Below are 18,873 nucleotides of genomic sequence, written 5' to 3'. Positions count from 1 at the left end.
TACCTTAAAAAGCTAATTTGTTTCTAAAATAATGATAAATTCATGTTAACATATTTTTCACTAGTTTTGGTGTCTTTTGAAAAATAATTATAAATTTTGAACTTAAAAAAACATTTCAAAAGGTGGGTTACATTTAGGCCAATTATTAATTTTCAATATATATGAAAATGTGAAGTTCTGGTTTAAAAATATTCTAATATTCACTAACTTGAAATAATGTTTAAAGGTTTCAAGAGCTCAATGCTGATTAAATGGTATTGCAGTATCACAAAATATAAAATGTTCAGAAGAGGTAAAAATCCAAATGTACCCTCTCAGTTATAAGATAAAAAATAGGTTATGACACTTTAAAAGACAATGATACTGTCCAAATGTCCATGGAGACATTTGGTCCACATCGAAAAGATCCTAAAAGTTTGCTGACGTATTAATTAATGCACCATGCATCCAGAGATCCCATCCTCAGCTTGCCCTCTGTGCATTTTCTTAAGAAGGACTATTCTTCTTTAAACATACTTAATATAAATCTAGCTCTTCTGCATGATTCAAACCCTGGTCCATCTACCTAACCTCATGTTCCATTACCAGCTAAGCTACTGAGGTAAGAAGAATAATTAGCAATACAACTACAACAAAATTATTGGACCAAGAAAATATGGTAGTATTTTTCATGTATTAATCCTATAGACTAAAAGTACAAATAAATATAGACTATTTGAACCCAGGGACCTTTCTAAGATGAAGTAATAGGACAATTGTCCACCTGGGGACTGGTTTCAGTCTCATGAGTTAAAGGAAAATTAAAGGGTTTACTGAGCCCTGGCTGGTTTGGCTCAGTGGATAGAGCGTTGGCCTGTGGACTGAAGGGTCCCAGGTTCGATTCCGGTCGGGAGCACATGCCCGGATTTGGGCTCAATCCCCAGTGGGGAGCATGTAGCCAATAGATGATTCTCTATCATCATTGATGTTACTATCTTTCTCTCCCTCTCCCTTCCTCTCTGAAATCAATAAAAATATATTAAAAAAAAAAAGAGGTTACTGAGAGCTGAAAAACCTACCCTAAGGGCAGTTCACCAAAAGGCTGCTTCTTTGGGCTCTTCTGGGGTGAAAATATGCTCTCTTCCATTTCTTTCACATCCCTTTGGTTCACCATATGACAGTTGGTAATAGATCTATGGTTAGGCCTGTAATTATATAAAACAATGCTAGAACTTCTCTTTTTAAAAAATCTTGTTTTGATTTCAGAAAGAGGAAGGGAGAAGGAGAGAGAGATAGAAACATCAATGATGAGAGAGAATCATTGATTGGCTGCCTCCTGCACACCTCCCAATATGGAAGAAGCCTGAAACCAGGGCATGTGCCCTGACACAGAATCGAACCAGCAACTTCTTGGTGCATGGATCAACACTCAACCACTGACCCACAATGGCTGGGCTATAAAGTCTTTTTAATGCTGATTATATTGTGCAATACAAATCACAGTAACAATTAATTTCTCTCTCTTTTTTAATTTTATTAAATGTGTTGGGATGACATTGATTAATAAGATTATATAGGTTTCAAGTGTACAATTCTAATAATACATGATCAGTATATTGCATTGTATGTTCACCACCTAAAGTTAAGTCTCCTTCTATCACCATATATTTAACTCTCTTTACCCTCCTCTACCTCTCCTGTAACCCCCTATCACTTTGGTAACCACCATACTATCGTCTGTGTCTATGAGTTTGTATGTTTTTTTTTGTCTTCTTGTTTACTTTCTGTTTTATATCCCACATATGAGTGAAATCATATCATATTTAGTGAAATAAGTAGAATGAAAAAGTCTCTCTCTTTTTATTATTCACTTATCCATCATCTATCTCTCTATATACTATATAGACAAATGTACATATATATATTGAACTCTACATATACAAGTATAACTCTCTATATATATAATGACCTCTCCTTTTGGTGTTGTCACATATGCAATGATTTCATTTGTTACTCATCACTGCTTTTCACTCTTTTTGTTATTTTTATTTTTAATGACATTTGTGACATTATTTAAATCTGTGCTGACTTTGTGTCTTGCTATAAGTATAGTTTATGTTGTCCAAATTGTCATTTAGACAGACAGTAACATGAACATTGGCCAGGATTTAATATGGGAAACCAAATCCATAATTAAAGTAGACAACAACTTATTCAGTGCATCATGTTTGTAATAACTGTATCCTAAATTAATATCATCTTTGCTAATGGTTAAATGGATTAAATTAGTAAAGTATGTATGGATATATTTATGCACTTCACTGGCCAAGTTTCAGTGTTTTAAAAAGGTATCAAATCTTGACATCCAGAAACTCTGCTGACTCCTGGCCTCTCTCCCTTTGGTATTTTCTTTTCTTGCAGGCCATCAAACCTTCTTCTGGACCAAAGCAATGTCGACATCACTACCTTCCGCACAACAAGTGACTGGCTTAATGGTGTTCGAACAGCACAGTGCAAAGAAATCTTCACAGGCGTAGAATACAGTTCTTGTGACACCATAGCCAAGATTTCTACAGAGTAAGAAAAAGTTTTTAAGAGGACTGAATGATTCTAAACTTTCTACTGAGCATAAATGTTTTAGATTAATGTGTTATAAATATTAGTTGAACCTCTGAGGTACTTACTGTCCCTGTAACCACTGAACTGGATCCTGGGTCTCTCTCTTTATAAATAACACCTTTTGGGTTTATGTGTATTGATGTGTCTTCTTCCTTCACAAAAGGTGTGTTCACTCAACTATGACCTACTTCAGATAGACCAACAGATACATATCTGTACCCAACTTCAAACACCCAAGCCCCTAACTGAAAACATGAGTAGATAGGGCATGATGATTTTGTGTTTTCTGTTTCTTTTAACAAACCTAGTCCCTGTGGGAATGGAAAAGAAAACTTTAAGTGGATAAGCTGGTATACAGGGAGACATGCTAAAGTCAGAAGCAGCTTTCACAGCTGCTAAATAAGCATATTATCATCTACGATTGAGTCTATGAAGGATTTCATCTTTAAAAATTAAGTTACAAATAAGTTTAAGGTATTACTTTATTGTATTCCTTAAAAAGCTTATATTCAGATTAGAAAAACAGAATCTACACTAATAAAAGAGAAATGTGCAAATTGACCGTACCTCCATGACACCCACCAGCCAATCAGGAGTGAGTATGCAAATTAACCCAACAAAGCTGACTGATTAATTTGCATATGCAGGCACGGAGCATCTGGGCAGGGAGGGACGCTTGCTATGAGGGGGAAGGCGGCGGGTAGAGGGAGCTGCAGGAGTGGCTCTCAGGCCAGAGCAGAGAAGTCTGAAGGCTCCAGCCGGAGTGCAGACTGAAGGCAGCGGCCAGAGCAAAGGCCTGGGTCCCGGGTGCCAGAGGAAATCCAGTGCCAGCAGCCAGGGGAAGGAAAGCCTATTGCACGAATCTTCGTGCTACGGGCCTTTAGTATACGTAATTAATATGGATTGATGTGTTAAAAGCCAATAATGATTAAATATAATATGATGTATTTCTTAGACAGAGATATTTGGATAATAGCAATTCTTTGACTTGGGAAACCCCTGGGCTTAATGGAAGGGGGTTTATCAAGTGAATCCAGTGACTAGTCAATAACAGTTATCTTTGTTCACAAGCTATGGTAATTGGGAACTGGCAGTAAAGAACTAGAAGCCATATTCTTCTCTCTGTGAATGAGAGTCAATTTACTTCATTTCTTATTATAACCTGCATCATTCTTTTCTTTTTCTGCACAGTGACTTTTGCTGCACTCCCATGAACATTTGATAAAAATGGCTTTCTCAGCCCTCAGTCATGCATTCTTAGTTTGCTACTCACCTGACTAGGGCCCAACTCTCTTAACTCTAAGCCCTCAAAAGAAAATTTTGATGGGCTCAGTCCTGCTTATAAATGGCACCTTCAAAGTCATATGTTACCTATTATATAACTATTTCTGTTCAAAAGATGGCATGAACTTGGCTCTAAGAGCCTTTTCCTGAGGGTAAAACAGAGAACTGTTCCAAAAACAAAAAAAGCTTTTGTGTTGTTCAGATACACCAACGTACACATAGTTTTGTAGCTTGTACAGTTTGTTTGCAAACTGTGTCCATCTTTGTTTCAGAATCTTCTATCTTTCATCTTTGTTTCTTAAAACAATCTCTTTGTTGCCCTCGATTTCCTTTGTCTTAACCTCTCCTACCAATATTTGAATATTTAAATATTGTTGAATATTTAAATATTGTTGAATATTTAAAGCATTCATTATCATCTTGTCAATCATTTAAACAAAGCCAATGTGGAGAGCTACAGAATAGCTATCAAAAAGGAATGTGCAGTGCAATTAATCAATGCTAATAATAGCCTAGGGCCATCATGACCTAAACAACCAGACTGACGACTGGTCACCAGGAAGTGCATGGAGCACCTCTTGGTCCCTCCCTTGTGGCCCACAAGGCTGGTGCAGGCAGGCAGGTGGGGTGGTGGCAGGGGGGTGGTCAGGGTGAGGCGGGTGCGGTGAGGTCGTTAGCCTGTGGCCCGGGGCTGGGCCAGAGGCCTAAGGACCTCACCTCTGCCAAAGCGACTGCGGATCAGGCCCAGAGAGAGACCTGGAGAGAGAGGCAGGTCCTGATCAGCAGCCGCTGTGTCTGCTGGCGAGGCCTGGAAAAAGAGAGAGGCAGGGTCTGGTCAGCAGCCCCCTCAGCTGCTGGTGAGGCCCAGAGAGGAGAGAGGCAGGGTCTGATCAGCATCTGCTGCGGAGGCTGCAGGTCAGGCCCAGAGATAGGCCTGGAGAGAGAGAGATCTGTCTGCAGGGCCATTCTGGATTTCCCAGAAGAGCCAATGGCTGCCTAGGAGGCGGAGCTTTTGACGCTGACTGGCATAGAAACTGACCAATCAGAATCTAATCTGGGTTAACTGCGAAGGCACAACCTAAGGTATGGGCTGAGGAGGGGTTTTAAGGGCAACAGCTGTTTGGTGTAAGGTGTAAGAAAGCAGTTCAATTTTTTAATAACTGGTTTGGCAATATGGTGCATATGGCTGGCTATCAGTCCAGATATAGGGATTATGTATTTTTGTCTGCAAAGAGCATCGCTTCCTGATGAAAAAGGCTTCCCCCCCACCATTTAAGCAATCCTATCCTATATAATCTATCTATACTAATAAAAGGGTAATATGCTTATTAGACTGGGTTGACTGGCCATCTTCCTGATGTCCAACTTCCTTCCAGACAAAGCTATGGTGGTGGGGGTTGAGGCAGAGGCAGTTAGGGGTGATCAGGCCAGCATGGGAGAGCAGTTAGGGGCAATTAGGCCAGCAGGGGAGCAGTTAGGGTTGATCAGGCTGCAGTTAGGAGCCAGTGGTCCCAGATTGCGAGAGGGATGTATGATTGGAGAGGGTGCAGGCTGGGCTGAGGGACCCTCCCCCCGCCCATGCACAAATTTCATGCACCGGGCCTCTAGTAGCAATATAAGTGCCTAGTAAGTAGGTAAAGAAGTTTGTCATTCATGGCATAATATTCCAATCAGAAACACAACAAGTCACAAAAGGACCTCATATATTACTATGGGAGAGGAAAATTGTTCTTAAGAAATAAGCTCATTCTAGTCTATTTAACCTGTGTTGGCATTCCTGTTTAGAGGGAAATTCACTGTTTATTGAATAGACTTCTGACTCAAATCTGCAACATGCCTTGAGTTTCCGTAGTAGTTATTTTTATCATAAATAATCACAGGATATAGTAATATATTTAAATATTTTTAATTCTTACTTTATTAATGTAAACAGTTGGGGTTATGATATACAAGACACTTGCCTTGGGGCACAGAAGCATAGGAGAGAGCAAACACAGTTGAATATTTCTGCACCATTGCCAGATTTTCAAAGGCAACATTTTATAAATGTTTATTTTAAATAAAATATCAACACTTATAGCTTTTAAATTATGAAGTGGATGAGACAGAACATTGTTAATATGATTAACTGCCAGCTCACAATTTAATCTTTTGCACTCGGATGTCGAGATTAATATTACTCTTTGAATGTATCAATAATTTGAAATATAAAAAAATCCAAATAAATAAGTTTGTATGAAAAGAAACTCCAGTTTTTTATTCTACTGCTGCGCTTTGTAAAATCTGGGGTATTTAAAAAATTAAATCCCGAGTAGAATAAAGGAATCGAGAAAAAAGCAAGCGAGTGCAAAGGGTTAAATATAGTCAGACATTGTAAATTGTGAATATGTTAAGAAACTATTTGCTTAAAAAGGTGAAGTGGCAGCATTTGTTACATTTCCAACTGAGAAATGTATTTGTCTCAACCATACAGTGTTAGACAGTAAGCTCTTTTTTGCTGGTTAGAATATTTTCACTTTATAGTTGTTATTATTATTTAAACAATCTGTACATTCAATATGAAAACTGACTTTCCTGAGACTCAACTCTTTCAGGTTTGTTCTTCACACTGTCACATGGTTTCAGATCTCTCTGTATTTCAAACTCCACAATGATCTTTCTTCTGTCCTTTCTCCTGAACTCAGGAACAAGATAGAATTAAGAGCTATTGGCCTGAAATTCCTTGAAAATAATTATTTCTTAGATCTCAGTGTGGTGTACCTTCTGCCCATAGTTTATACTACAAAAATGAGAATTAAAAGAAAAATACATTTCATACAGTAATTATTTCGGGAATTCTAATGAGGCAACATTGATATCTCAAGTCCTTTAAAATATTTAACCCAATATTTCATCCTTTTTTCAGTCTTAAGTTTATTGTTTGAATTTGATTTCTTTCAATCCTTATTTTCTTTGTGCCATTCAGACTCAATTCAGAAATTATTCCCTTGACTAAATAACACTAGAGAGTCTTCTAAAATAAGATAGTGATAACTAAAAAAGGATATTAAATTATTTTTTATCCAGACTATCAAATCACAGAAAAGGTTCAATAGGGCTTCAAACTTAAATAAGCATTAACTTATTTCAGTTAGTTCAGGATTTCATTTACAGCAAGCTACTCAAGTCATTTCATTTTCAGATGAAATCCAGAAAATATGCAATTTTATTCAGTATATATAACATATTTTAAAAAAATATTATTTAATAGCCTAAGATAGATTTCAGAAGGTTAATATAAGAAGGAAGAGAGAATAAGAAAGGGGGCAAAAGTGACCATAGACTCTGGAGAGAGAATGAAGTGTGTGGAATGAATATTAGGCAGATTAATTGCAACATGTCATTATCCTGTTCTCTTAGATGCCATTTTCCAAGTGTCATCACCTATCCTTTTGCCTTTGAAGTACCATATAGCTCATTAACCTCTGGTCTCAATCTTGAGTTGTCCTGTGGTCTTGAACTTATCCACTGCCCTTCTGAACAGGGTAGTCAAAATGATATAAGCATGTGGGGAGTATTACTGAGACTGTAGCAGCTGCATGTTTAGAACAATTTTGTACATGACAAGGTGGTGGGTAGAAGACATTATGGAGGGGGTAGAGAGAGTGGAGAGTCCATGAAAAACCCAAGCTAAATCATAACCTAAAGGGATTATTGCTTTAATTCTCTTTTCCAATATAATCCTTGGCATTAAACATAGAATTATGCTTATGAAAATTTTGCCTATATTGGGTTCTGAGACATGGAATCTGAAAGTTTTATGAAGATTTCTTGAGGCGTGAGCTTGGAACATACATCTATAAAGAAGTGATGAGTGGGCATTGGGCTGAAGAAGACTCAGTCCTTCCTAGTGAATCAAGAGCCCCAGAGTTGGGCTGGCCCTTCAGAGAGTTCTGTGTGTGCTCAGCATCTGATTTTTACCTGCCTGCTAAGGTCCAGGTGATCCAGAGGGAGGTCAGAGCCAAGAGTCATAGCATGGCACTGTGTCATATTACTCTGTCATTGTGCTTAAGTTTCTCAAAGAGCTCAGGAAATTAGTATACTGCCTTGAAACATTCTTTTTTTTTTCTGCTATACATTATTATCTTTTTTTGAGCTTTTAAAAAAGGAGAAAAGGAAGAGACAAATATTAGTGAGTCATAAAAATATGATATAGAATTGGAAGAAAGATGTTAGAAAAAATAGAAAAAGAAAAAGGATCTATTGATTTGTACACATATATTTATATCTGCCTTGTTTTCTGGCTGTACATTCATAACCTGACTTTGATATAATTTGGGGACTAGAATGAAAATGTCTGTTGTTCATTTTGAAGATAGATGCAAGGAATATAAAGAATCAAAATCCCATAGAATGCACATTCTTTCAAAAGTGGGGGTCAATACAAACAGCCTATATTCTCTAAGTTAAGGTTTCATTATCCACAGTTACATGAAGAGTGACAAGTCTGATGTCACTTCCCACTAGCCTTTCTGATGAAACAAAGCAGCTGAAGAGTGTGATCAGAGAGGACCTTGGGAAAAATACAAGGTGTCCATAGAAAATTTATCAGCCCCTTGAATGGCACCAGGATGGTGACCTGCAGATCATCAGGAATTTCGTTGCCAGCTCAGGTGATAGGCATGCAACCAGTCTTGGTTAATTTTATGCAGGAGATACTTAATTCTCATCTAAAGTGATTTTAAATTGTTACCTATTTTCTGCTTGCCCACCTTTACTGCTTGGGAACTCATTTCTTAAGGAATCATTAGTTCATTACTATGTAGTTGAAACTCCCAATTTCTCATTCTTTCCTATAGGCTCAATATAAAGGAGCCCCGTGTGTGTGTGTGTGTGTGTGTGTGTGTGTGTGTGTGTGTGTGTGTGTTTTCTTCTTGCCATTCTCAATTTGCCTGGGTCTCTTTGACAAGTGATACTTTACTCCTCTATCAATTTCCCCAGATAATTGTATTTTGGACTATTGATTCATTCTTTACTAAGTACATATTGAGCCCCTACTAAATGATAACCATTGTTCAGAGTATGGTTGCTAAGCAGAGTACAAAACCAACAAGAATACCATATGAAATTCACATTCTTGTGGAGCAAAATAGAGAATTAAGAAAATAAATCAGAAAGAAAGGTAATATGCTGAATAGTAAAAATGTTTGGAAGAAAATGAAACAAGAAAATAAAATATGAAGTGGAGGTATGAATATAGAGAGGTTTTACAATATTAAATAGATCAGGAAGATCTCATGAGATGGGGATGTTTGAGTCAATATCTGAAAGAGGTGAATATATGAAATAATTACTTGAGTCAAGAATATTTAATTAATAATTTGCACATGTTCATATAACATTTTTTCTTAATGAAATTTTTTTGTTCTTATAATCTTCATTTTATGTCTGGTTTCTAAGTTTAAACTATTTTAAATTTAGTAACTTTGATAGAAATAAATTCTTATATATATTTTTTTTACTTTGAAAGCAATTTATACTTTTAAGAAATTGTACCAGTTATCTACGGCTGACAACAAACTGTTTTAAAACTTAAAGGCTAAAACAACAATTTTCTTGCATATCACAATGTCACGGGTTATGAATTTGGACAGGGCTAGGCAGGCAGTTCTTCTGCTGTAGTGTTAGTGCTGACTGAAGTATTCATCTAACAGGAATGTGGTCTTGTCTGGAGGGCTGGAGATGGTTTCACTCCTGTCTCATGGTGCACGTGGCTACATAGCGGAGACTGCAGACTAAGCACTTTCAGATGGCCTCTCCAATGTGTCCGGGTAGTTAGACTTCATATATGGCACTTTGCGGCCCAGAGAGAGTGTCCTAAGGGAAAAGAAGTTGAATCTGGCAGTTTCTGAATACCCGAGGGTAGAAACTGATACAGTGTCACTTCTGACATACTCTGTCAATCAAAGTGGTCCTGGAGCTGGCCCAGACTCAAGGGAATGGGAGAATGCCCCACAAAGAATGTGTGACCATCTATATCAGTGTCCTAGGGTTGTCATAACAAATTACCACAAATGTATTGGCTTAAACAACCAAAATCTGTTTTCTCACATTTCTGGAGTCCAGAAGTCAGAAATCAAGATGTTAGCAGGGCTACAAGTCTTTAAGGGTGAATCCTTCCTTACTTCCAACTTCTGGTGAATCGCAGCATTCCTTGGCTTATGGCAACATAACTTCAATCTCTGCTTCCATCTACACATGTATCTCTTTTCTTTGTCACTGTGTGTCCTTTTTCTGTCTCTAATAAGAATAGTTTCATCAGATTTAGAGTCCACCCTAATCCAGTATTATCTCACCTTGATCTTTGTCTTAATTACATATGCCAAGACCCTATTGTAGTTCTGGGTGGACATTAATTTTGAGGGGACACTATTCAACCCACTATAACATTTATATTCTTCTACAATATTAGAGGTGAAATGGCCAGGATACTATACATGGATGATGTAAAAATAAAAATTATGTCCAAACCACTAAGATATATGATTTTATAAGCTTTGCTAACTGAAAACCTCATGCTTACATACTATCCAGGAAACAATGTTTCTCACCAAACATTTTCTATTTTCTTTTTTTACAGTGACATGAAAAAGGTTGGTGTCACTGTGGTTGGGCCACAGAAGAAGATCATCAGTAGCATTAAAGCTCTAGAAACACAATCGAAGAATGGTCCAGTTCCAGTGTAAAGGGCTATTTCTCAAAGGAAGCGGTGGCTGTGGGAGATGTAGCATCACTCTGCAGACAGATGATAATTCTGGAGATACTGGTGGAAGTTTCAAACCCTATAAGACACTCATATATGAGTACAAATGCCTTAAAATTGAATTTAAAAACTCTATATTTTCCCATATCATTTAGCGGACTGGGTGGGTGTTATTTTGTTTTGCAATTGATTTTTTATATTAGTTGATTGATGAAATTAAAATTCTTCAGCATGAAATGATGAAGAGCTAGCCTAGAGCCATGGATCATATACTGACTATTATAAAAGCAAAACAAGTGAAATAACAAAATGAACATTATGGCTCTGTTCAGTACTAGCCACAAAGGAAAAGACTTGTGATATTTTTCTATACAGAAGAAATCTGTAACAGGTATTTTTTTTCTTTAAAAGCAAGAAAAACAGAGGAATTTATACCTCAAACTATCTGGCCATATTTACTACCTTTTCATTGTATTATTCTCTTTTATCTGTTAAAAAGCATATAAAGTTTGTAGCTGTTTTAAGTACCATACATTTATAATTATTAGCTTTGTTAAGTATTATCATGTAAAATGTGTCTTAATTTTGAAGAAAAGTACATATTTATTTTCTTTCTAATTGTTTTTATTGTTTTCTATTTATGCCTCAATGACTTAATTTGGATTTGTTACAGCCCAGTGCCAAATGCTCTCTCAAATTGTCAGCGGTAGGAAACATGGAAAACTAAACATAGGGAATGATGGGCTTCTTTCCAGATTTTCAAAACATCCATGTATATATAGAAATCAAATCATTCCCCTGTTCATTCACTAACCAAATCTCACAGTCTGAATTATCTCACACATTTTTGTCTCTCCATTTAATATAAAATGTATGCTCCTAATTTAGTGTAACATACTGGCTTGTAAGTAATGGATTCTCAATGGCATACCTGCCTACTCTGGTGTTTAGGAAACAATTCGTTGGTAAAGAAGCTAAGTTAGAGCTCCTAAATAGAGAATAGCTACACTGGAAATTATTGGAATCCTATTTCAATTGCTGCATTAATTGGCAACACAGCCTATTGGCCAATGCATAAGTAAAAAACAATCACTTTCTGACAGGCTATGAAATGTCACTCTATATATTAGCTTATAATTGCTGAGCTGTTTTTAGCTAATGATTATAACTAAACTATTCATCTGAATCATGGGGATTTAGTTTAATTAATTAAACATTGTAATAATCTATTGCAGGTATTATTATCTTAAAGAGTCTTTCACTGAAATGCACCTGTTATAATGTTGGTGTATAAATTAGAAGCATTAAATTACTTTACATAAACAGTATTATTTTTGAAATAAATAAAATGGTTATCTAGCAATGATTCAAAATCTGTAGGCAGTGGAGAGATCTCTCATTGTGGGAACTTAGACTTACTATTCATAAAGGTCAAATATGAGCATAATCAGTAATATTTTAAAAGCTGTACCTGGTATAGATCTAGCCACTAAAACATTTTAGCTCTATTTATATCTTCTAGTGCTGATATGATCATTTTATGAGAATAATAAATATGTATGTCATAAGAATACAATGGATAAAAATACTGCAAACTTTATGTTTTTATGCAAACTGGAACATTATACAGCTTACAATCAAATCAAAATTCACAAGTGCTAATATGTTGTAAGTTAACTGTAATAAGGTTTAAGTTGTGTTCCTTCACATATGAGATTATTTCTTAAATCTGGCAATATTCCTTACAGTCAAATCATCCAACTAGAATTTTATATTGGATATATAAGAGCATGAATTTTTATAAAGTTATATGCAACAATAAAATTAATTACAAATTTTACTTAAGCCTAGAAGCAGCTAAAACCATTTGTAATCAAAAATTTGTGTTGTGGAATGTTAGACTGAGACCTAATTCTGGCTTCAATCTCATTTTATCCCCAACTAGCATTTACTTTTGTATTCTGAGCATACTCAACGAAATCTGTGCATTTCATAAACTAATAGAAGTTGAGGATTGTTATTTTGGCTATGGTTTCCGTTTGAAAGTAGAAGTCATATACACAGTATATTGCTCTTCATTTTTTCACTATTTTTCTACCCAACCTCTTATACATTTACTTTACACACTTCTTACCCTGTACATATGTAAACATAACAGTGTACGATTCTTAACTGTGCAGTAGAGGTACTAGATGCTGATGGCCATCTCTTTGTACAGAAACTGCATTGACTTTCCATAAACATGAAACCATATCTCCATACAATGGTATGTACCATATTATCTGTTTTGTATCGTAAATTTGATTTACATATATTATTTATTTCTGGTACCTTGCCCAGATTATTCTGTACCAAGTATCAACTAAACAATGTATAAATGTGATATGATTGAAAATATGTATTTACTTTAAACTTCTTTTCAAAACATTACTCATTTAGTTTATGTTGTACAATGTAGATGGCCTCTTACTAATGTAAAATGATTTGTAGTGGGAACATTTATATTTTTATAATAAACATAATGAAAATATTTTTTACAGATTGAAATACAGAAGTGGTCTTTGAAACTTTTAAATATATTATTAAAATCTGTGCTTATTTAAACAACAAAACAATGAAATTTATATAAGTCATGAAGAATGTGCTTCTGTTTCTTTTTTCTCCTTTAGTGAAGAGGGATTCATGTTATGCTCTTGGATGTAGTGGGTGTGATTATGTGGAATCATTGATCTAAGGGATTAGAAGTGTCAGAGTAGGTTATGTCAAAAAGCCAGAGTATCATTTATGAAAAAAGGAAGGAATTCTGAACAGGCCAAATAAAACAAATAAAAATAAAAAACAAACAACCACAATTTCAGAAAACACTAAAAACGCCTCATACTTTGTAGAAAGTAGGTCCCTAGTCAAAGTAGTGCAATCTACTTAAAGAAAAACCATTGTACATGAAAACCCAAAAGCTAACTCACAATGTAAGGCTAGATAACACCTGTGATCAACATTTCCACAGTGGTGGAAATAGATAAGGAAAGATCATAAAAGATCAGATTTGGGCTTGCCTTGAAGGAGAAATAGCATTTGAAAATGTTGAGAGGAGGAAAGGATAATTTGTAAGCAGATTAACTAAGTAAAAGGAAATAGGTAAAGAACAACATGTTTATCCATTTAATAAAGGTACATTATGCACTCAGATGAGACAGGTGCTTTGCTATCACCACTTACAAGTTACCAAGTCTTTGCAGCAATCCTGTGAAGAGATATTATCCCTTGTAGTAGATGATGGAATCAAGTCGTGGAATTCTTCCCAAGGTCACCCTAGTGAATAGAAAAAAGTTATTTCAAATTAAAGTCTTCTTATTCTGTGTTCTTTCCATAATATAATGGCTACTGTAATCAAAAAAATTATCTGGGGACAGTGCCAGTGGTTATTTGCAAAAGTGATTTGGGGAAAAGCTATGGGATAAGTAGAACAAATGATATTGGAAATCTGTTTTGGTGTTGGAGACATGAAGCTATGCACTTACTCTAGAGCAGTGATTTTCAACCTGTGTGCCAAGGCAGGTGCACTGGTGAGCCATAGAACTTTTAAAACATGTAATACCTTCCCTGGTGGGTGGCTCAGTTGGTTGGAGCATTGTTCCATATACCAAAAAACTTGTGGGGTCCATTCCGTACAGGGCACATACCTGGGTTTTAGGTTCAATCCTGATTGAGAGGCAACCTATCAATGTTTCTCTCTGTTTCTCTCTCTCTCTCTCTTTCTCTCTCTCTCTCTCTCTCTCTCTCTCTCTCTCTCTCTCTCTCTCAACTCAGTAAACATATACTCAGGTGAGGATTTTAAATAATAACATGCAATACCTGACTATTTAGTCAGGGACAATGACCTATTTTCCCTTAGATTGTCAAATAAAGTGACAAGAGCCAACATAAAAATAGCCATCCAGTATGAATGAATCAAAATTATACCTGTTTTTTTTGTTAGATCAGCAAAAAAATATATAATATATATTTTAGTGTGCTGCAGAATTTTAGTAATTAGTTTATGTGTGCCATGAGATGAAAAAGGTTGAAAATTGCTGCTCTGGGGTGGTGGTAATAGTATTTGAAAAATGGAATGGATGCATAGACACACGAAGAAGGGAGAGTTAATAGGACTTGCCAAATCGTCATGATAATTGTTCAAAAGGTAGGAATCAAAGTAAACCATAAAATATAGGTTCTGGGTATTTGTGGGAATAATGGCACCACTAGTAGTATTAGGGAATAAGGAGAATTAATTTAACATTATGAACTTGCTAAATTGATGGTGTTAGCCAAACCTGAATAAGTTAATAGATATCTTTGAATTTTTTTTAGCTCCAAACTCAATGTTCCTCTCTCTCTCTCTCTCTCTCTCTCTCTCTCTCTCTCTCTCTCTCTCTCTCTCTTTCTCTCCTTCCCTCCTGCCCGCCCTCCCTCCCTCTCCTTCCTCTGTCTCTGAACTCAATAAACAACAAAAAATAAACCCAATAAAGAAAAAGATAAAATTCAAAGGTAAAAGGTGTCTTTGACACCATATATATATATATACATCTTGGACCACCTTTCATAAGTTAATTCTGGCTGCTAGAATAGTTAAATTCCAAATGTCATCAGCTTTAAAAAAAAGAAACACCATCACCATCATTTTAAACACAGAATAACCCAAAGTAGTTGCCAGGTGGCCTTGCTTGCAATGATTCAGATCCCACACTCTCTCCATCTGCTGGCGAGTATAAAGCCTTAAGATCTTTCTATCAGCCAGTACAACTGAAGCAAGGGAGTGGTTGTCCAGCTGATTTTATGAGCACTGCTTATGAGTGGCACATATCACTTCTCTTCTATTAACTAGAAATCAATCATATTGCTGTACTTAATGGCAGAGAATGTGGGAGGTGTAGTGTGCCTAAATGGAAAGGAAAAGTTTTTGGAATTTATATAGCAACCTCTGCCACAAGTCATTGTCACTTACATATGTAATATGTAAAGGCAGATAGTTCTAAAATGCTATTAAGAAATCATCAATCTCTTGCTAACTTCACTCATTTCTTACTCCATACAGACAACCATTTTTAACTCTTTTTTCTTATTACTTGAATCTAATATTTCTATGGGTGTGAACTGTTCAGATCTCCTTTCAAGAGAGAACTTACTAGAAGAGCAATTAGCTGACAACCCCAAGCTGTTGTAGTTTCAAACTCCCAAGCAAAATTTACCCCAGAACATGGTAGTGGAAGTACTAAAGTGTATCCATTTCCTCTCAAGTGACAGAATTTTTTAATAAGCGATTTTGGATCTCATGCTCTAATCATCCTGGCTGAGGTTTTTCTCAGAGGTCCACAGCAGTCTGATCTTCCTACCCAATCCTCCCTCCTTTGGTCTCTCCATATATAGGTTTCAGATGTGTATTTCTATCTAAAAGCTCCATGTGCCTTCTTTTATTCCAGGTCCCAATCCTTCTTAAGCATTTCCACCAAAATTTTTCTTGCTGGTCTAATTCCTTCTTGGTGTCTGTTTCTTGCTTATCCTTAACTGAAACAATGATTCACAATTTGATTAACCTAGCAATTAGAATGCCATCCTCTATTCTTCCCTCTAGCTCATTTTAGATCACCTAAACCATTATGCCATCATAGGAATTCTAACTTCTTTTCTCTGTCTCCCACCGCAACCTCATTACTTACATAGATTTCCTAAATAAAGGAATGTCCTAAATAATGCATCTGCCTCCAGTCCTGATATCTCCAATATCAATCAGACTAATGTATTAGAGCCATTTAATTTTGTAGTTCCTCTGACAAACACAAATGCCTCCAGGGCCTAGCAGGTTATAAAAATGAGTGAAGCAAGTGAGGAATGTGGTGACTCATAAAAGCACCCTTCATTGCCCTCTCAGAGACAAGGCAACATGGATCCAATGTAAATTTCTGATTTTTCGAGAGAATTCCTAATTGATCCTGCATAACATATCTTATTGAAATTGCCTCTTTTTTATGCCCCATCCCAACTTATAGCTGAGGGCACCTTGAACAGGAACTGTGCCTTGTAAACCACTGCGCCCCCTTGACCTTTGCAATGCTAAGTATATAATAAGCATTCAAAAATTGAAGTGGAATTAAATGTATTAGAACCATTTTTGATAATATAATAAAGAAGATGTCCCTGGGATTTTTGTCCTTATAAGGGAAAGTGTAAATTTCCTTGAGGTCAATAAAGCTAGTCAATGTTCCAGTTGTGTATCTTGGATCATTAAACACACTTCTTTCTGCTAGAATTGGGTCATTTTCATAGAATTTTGTGGACTCTTTTCATTGGTCTCAATGCTCCTATTTTTCTTAGTGCAGTTAAGTCGTTTAAGTAGACCCTTGAACCAGAGCTTAGCTATAAAAATTTAACAAGGTAAATGCCAAAGCTTTTCTGATCCTTTATACTCTATTACTCTGTACAAATAATGTCAACATGCCTACTAAAACTACCCTTCTTATGGGGCATCTGGGATACACATTCTATTGACCCAGGGGATCTAGACACAATTTAGGAAAATAAGTGGTAGAGTTTAGTACACTATAAAAAGAAGATTTTGGAGGTTTACTGAAGTCCTCACCCTGAAATTCTCTGGGAAAACTCAGTTACAAGTTTAATGAATATAGTCATAATTAAATCATATTTTCCCACTAGGTGGACTATCACCTTACTTTTTTGAAGAAATATAATGTTCTACTTAAATTAAAAAGTAACAATAGTAACAATAACAACAAATAAAAAATTTTAAATTGCTTGATAGCCCAACCAGTGTGGCTCACTGGATGAGTGTCCACCTATGAACCAGGAGATCATAGTTGGATTCCAGTCAGGGCACATGCCCTGGTTGCAGGCTCAATCCCCAGGGGGAGGTGTGCAAGAGGCAGCCAATCAATGATTCTCTCTCATAGATTTTTCTATCTCTCTCCCTCTCCCTTCCTCTCTGAAATCAATAAAAATATATATATATTTAAATAGAATTGCTTGATAATTTCCTAGAAACTCTATGGACTGAGTATGTTATTCACCTTGTAGTGTGAGGCATAGAGTTAATAATCACACCAGGTCATATTGCTAACAAGTAGAAGAGATGAAGTCCAGATCAACTCTAGGATCCTTTTTCTGAATAACTACACTCTATTACCTGTTAGTATAATATTACTAATGATGATAAAATATGAAGGCAATTATGAACTGAATTCTGGATTTAAGATCTTGGGCAGTCTCCATTTTGCCACTTTTCAATGTCCATGATTTTACTCAGTGATTCTGTTAGTAGTTATTCTGCTTCATATTTCTGAGAAATACTTTGATTCTTACTACCATGGTAGAGGAAGGAATAGGCAGTTACCCTTGATTTCATTTCTGTGAACTCCATTTCAAGAGCATGAGATTTGTCTGACATATGGTGAACTCTTCAAGCAAATATGCTCCCTTGAACATTCAACAAATAATCTAATTTGGAAACACCAAATACCACAAGGAAAAAAGTAGTACTCTTGTGCCATTTTATGACAGATTTCCACACCAGTGATTTATGGAAGTGTGTTAAGTTGGGATTCTTATCTGAAGCCAAAAAAAAAAAAAATTCCCTTACATTTTTGAAGCCTATCATCCTCAATGATGGAAGCCAAAACCTTGGAATGTTTGCTAAAATCAAGGATGAGAGAACAAAAACTGTCATGTACTATCAAGAACTTATTGACTTTCATATGGTTCTCATTTATTCTCATACATAGCAAGTCAAAAGCCTTGGGAGGAAGCCAATACAAATTGTTATAGATAACATTATCTGAATTTAACTGCCATAGGTATGCTTCATATAATAAATATATATTTCATATCAGCAACTCAGCAACACAAAAATAGAAAAAGACTCTAGTCAAAATTCATTTGGATATTCTATTTCACAGAATGCTCAACTTGCCAATATTATTATTTATCTTGGGCTAGAGATCCCTTAATACTCAATTTGTTTCATGTTACTGATTCTAGAGACAGAATATTGAAATCATGTTACAATGATATCTTAGGGTAATAAAATTTTTTTAATACATGAATGGCTAGTATAGCCTTGCAGACTTAATCAGATTATTTTTCTGTTTTTAATTCTTTTCAAAGACATTTTGCAAATTGCAATATTTTCTTTATTTTGCCTTGCTATCATTTAGTTTTAGGCATCAATTGAGCATGGAAGTTTCTAGCCTAACATT

The 18,873-nt window shown here is 35.8% G+C and overlaps 1 protein-coding gene across 1 annotated transcript in view; it reads left to right on the top strand.

Moving 5' to 3' along the window:
• EPHA3 (EPH receptor A3) overlaps nucleotides 1-10,630 on the top strand; it is a 360,174-nt gene extending 349,544 nt beyond the window's left edge. The window contains exons 15-16 of the mRNA XM_079766339.1: nucleotides 2,401-2,556; nucleotides 10,502-10,630. Of these exons, the coding sequence (XP_079622465.1) occupies nucleotides 2,401-2,556; nucleotides 10,502-10,607 (262 nt within the window). The 3' untranslated portion in view covers nucleotides 10,608-10,630. The remainder of the gene's footprint in view (nucleotides 1-2,400; nucleotides 2,557-10,501) is intronic.
• Nucleotides 10,631-18,873: the final 8,243 nt, after the last annotated feature.

This window comes from Cnephaeus nilssonii, assembly GCF_951640355.1.
Source record: "Cnephaeus nilssonii genome assembly, chromosome: 3".
In the NCBI taxonomy this organism is placed as follows: Eukaryota; Metazoa; Chordata; class Mammalia; order Chiroptera; family Vespertilionidae; genus Cnephaeus; species Cnephaeus nilssonii.
Note: the sequence above shows the minus strand (reverse complement) of the source record. Positions and strands in the feature narration are given on the sequence as shown.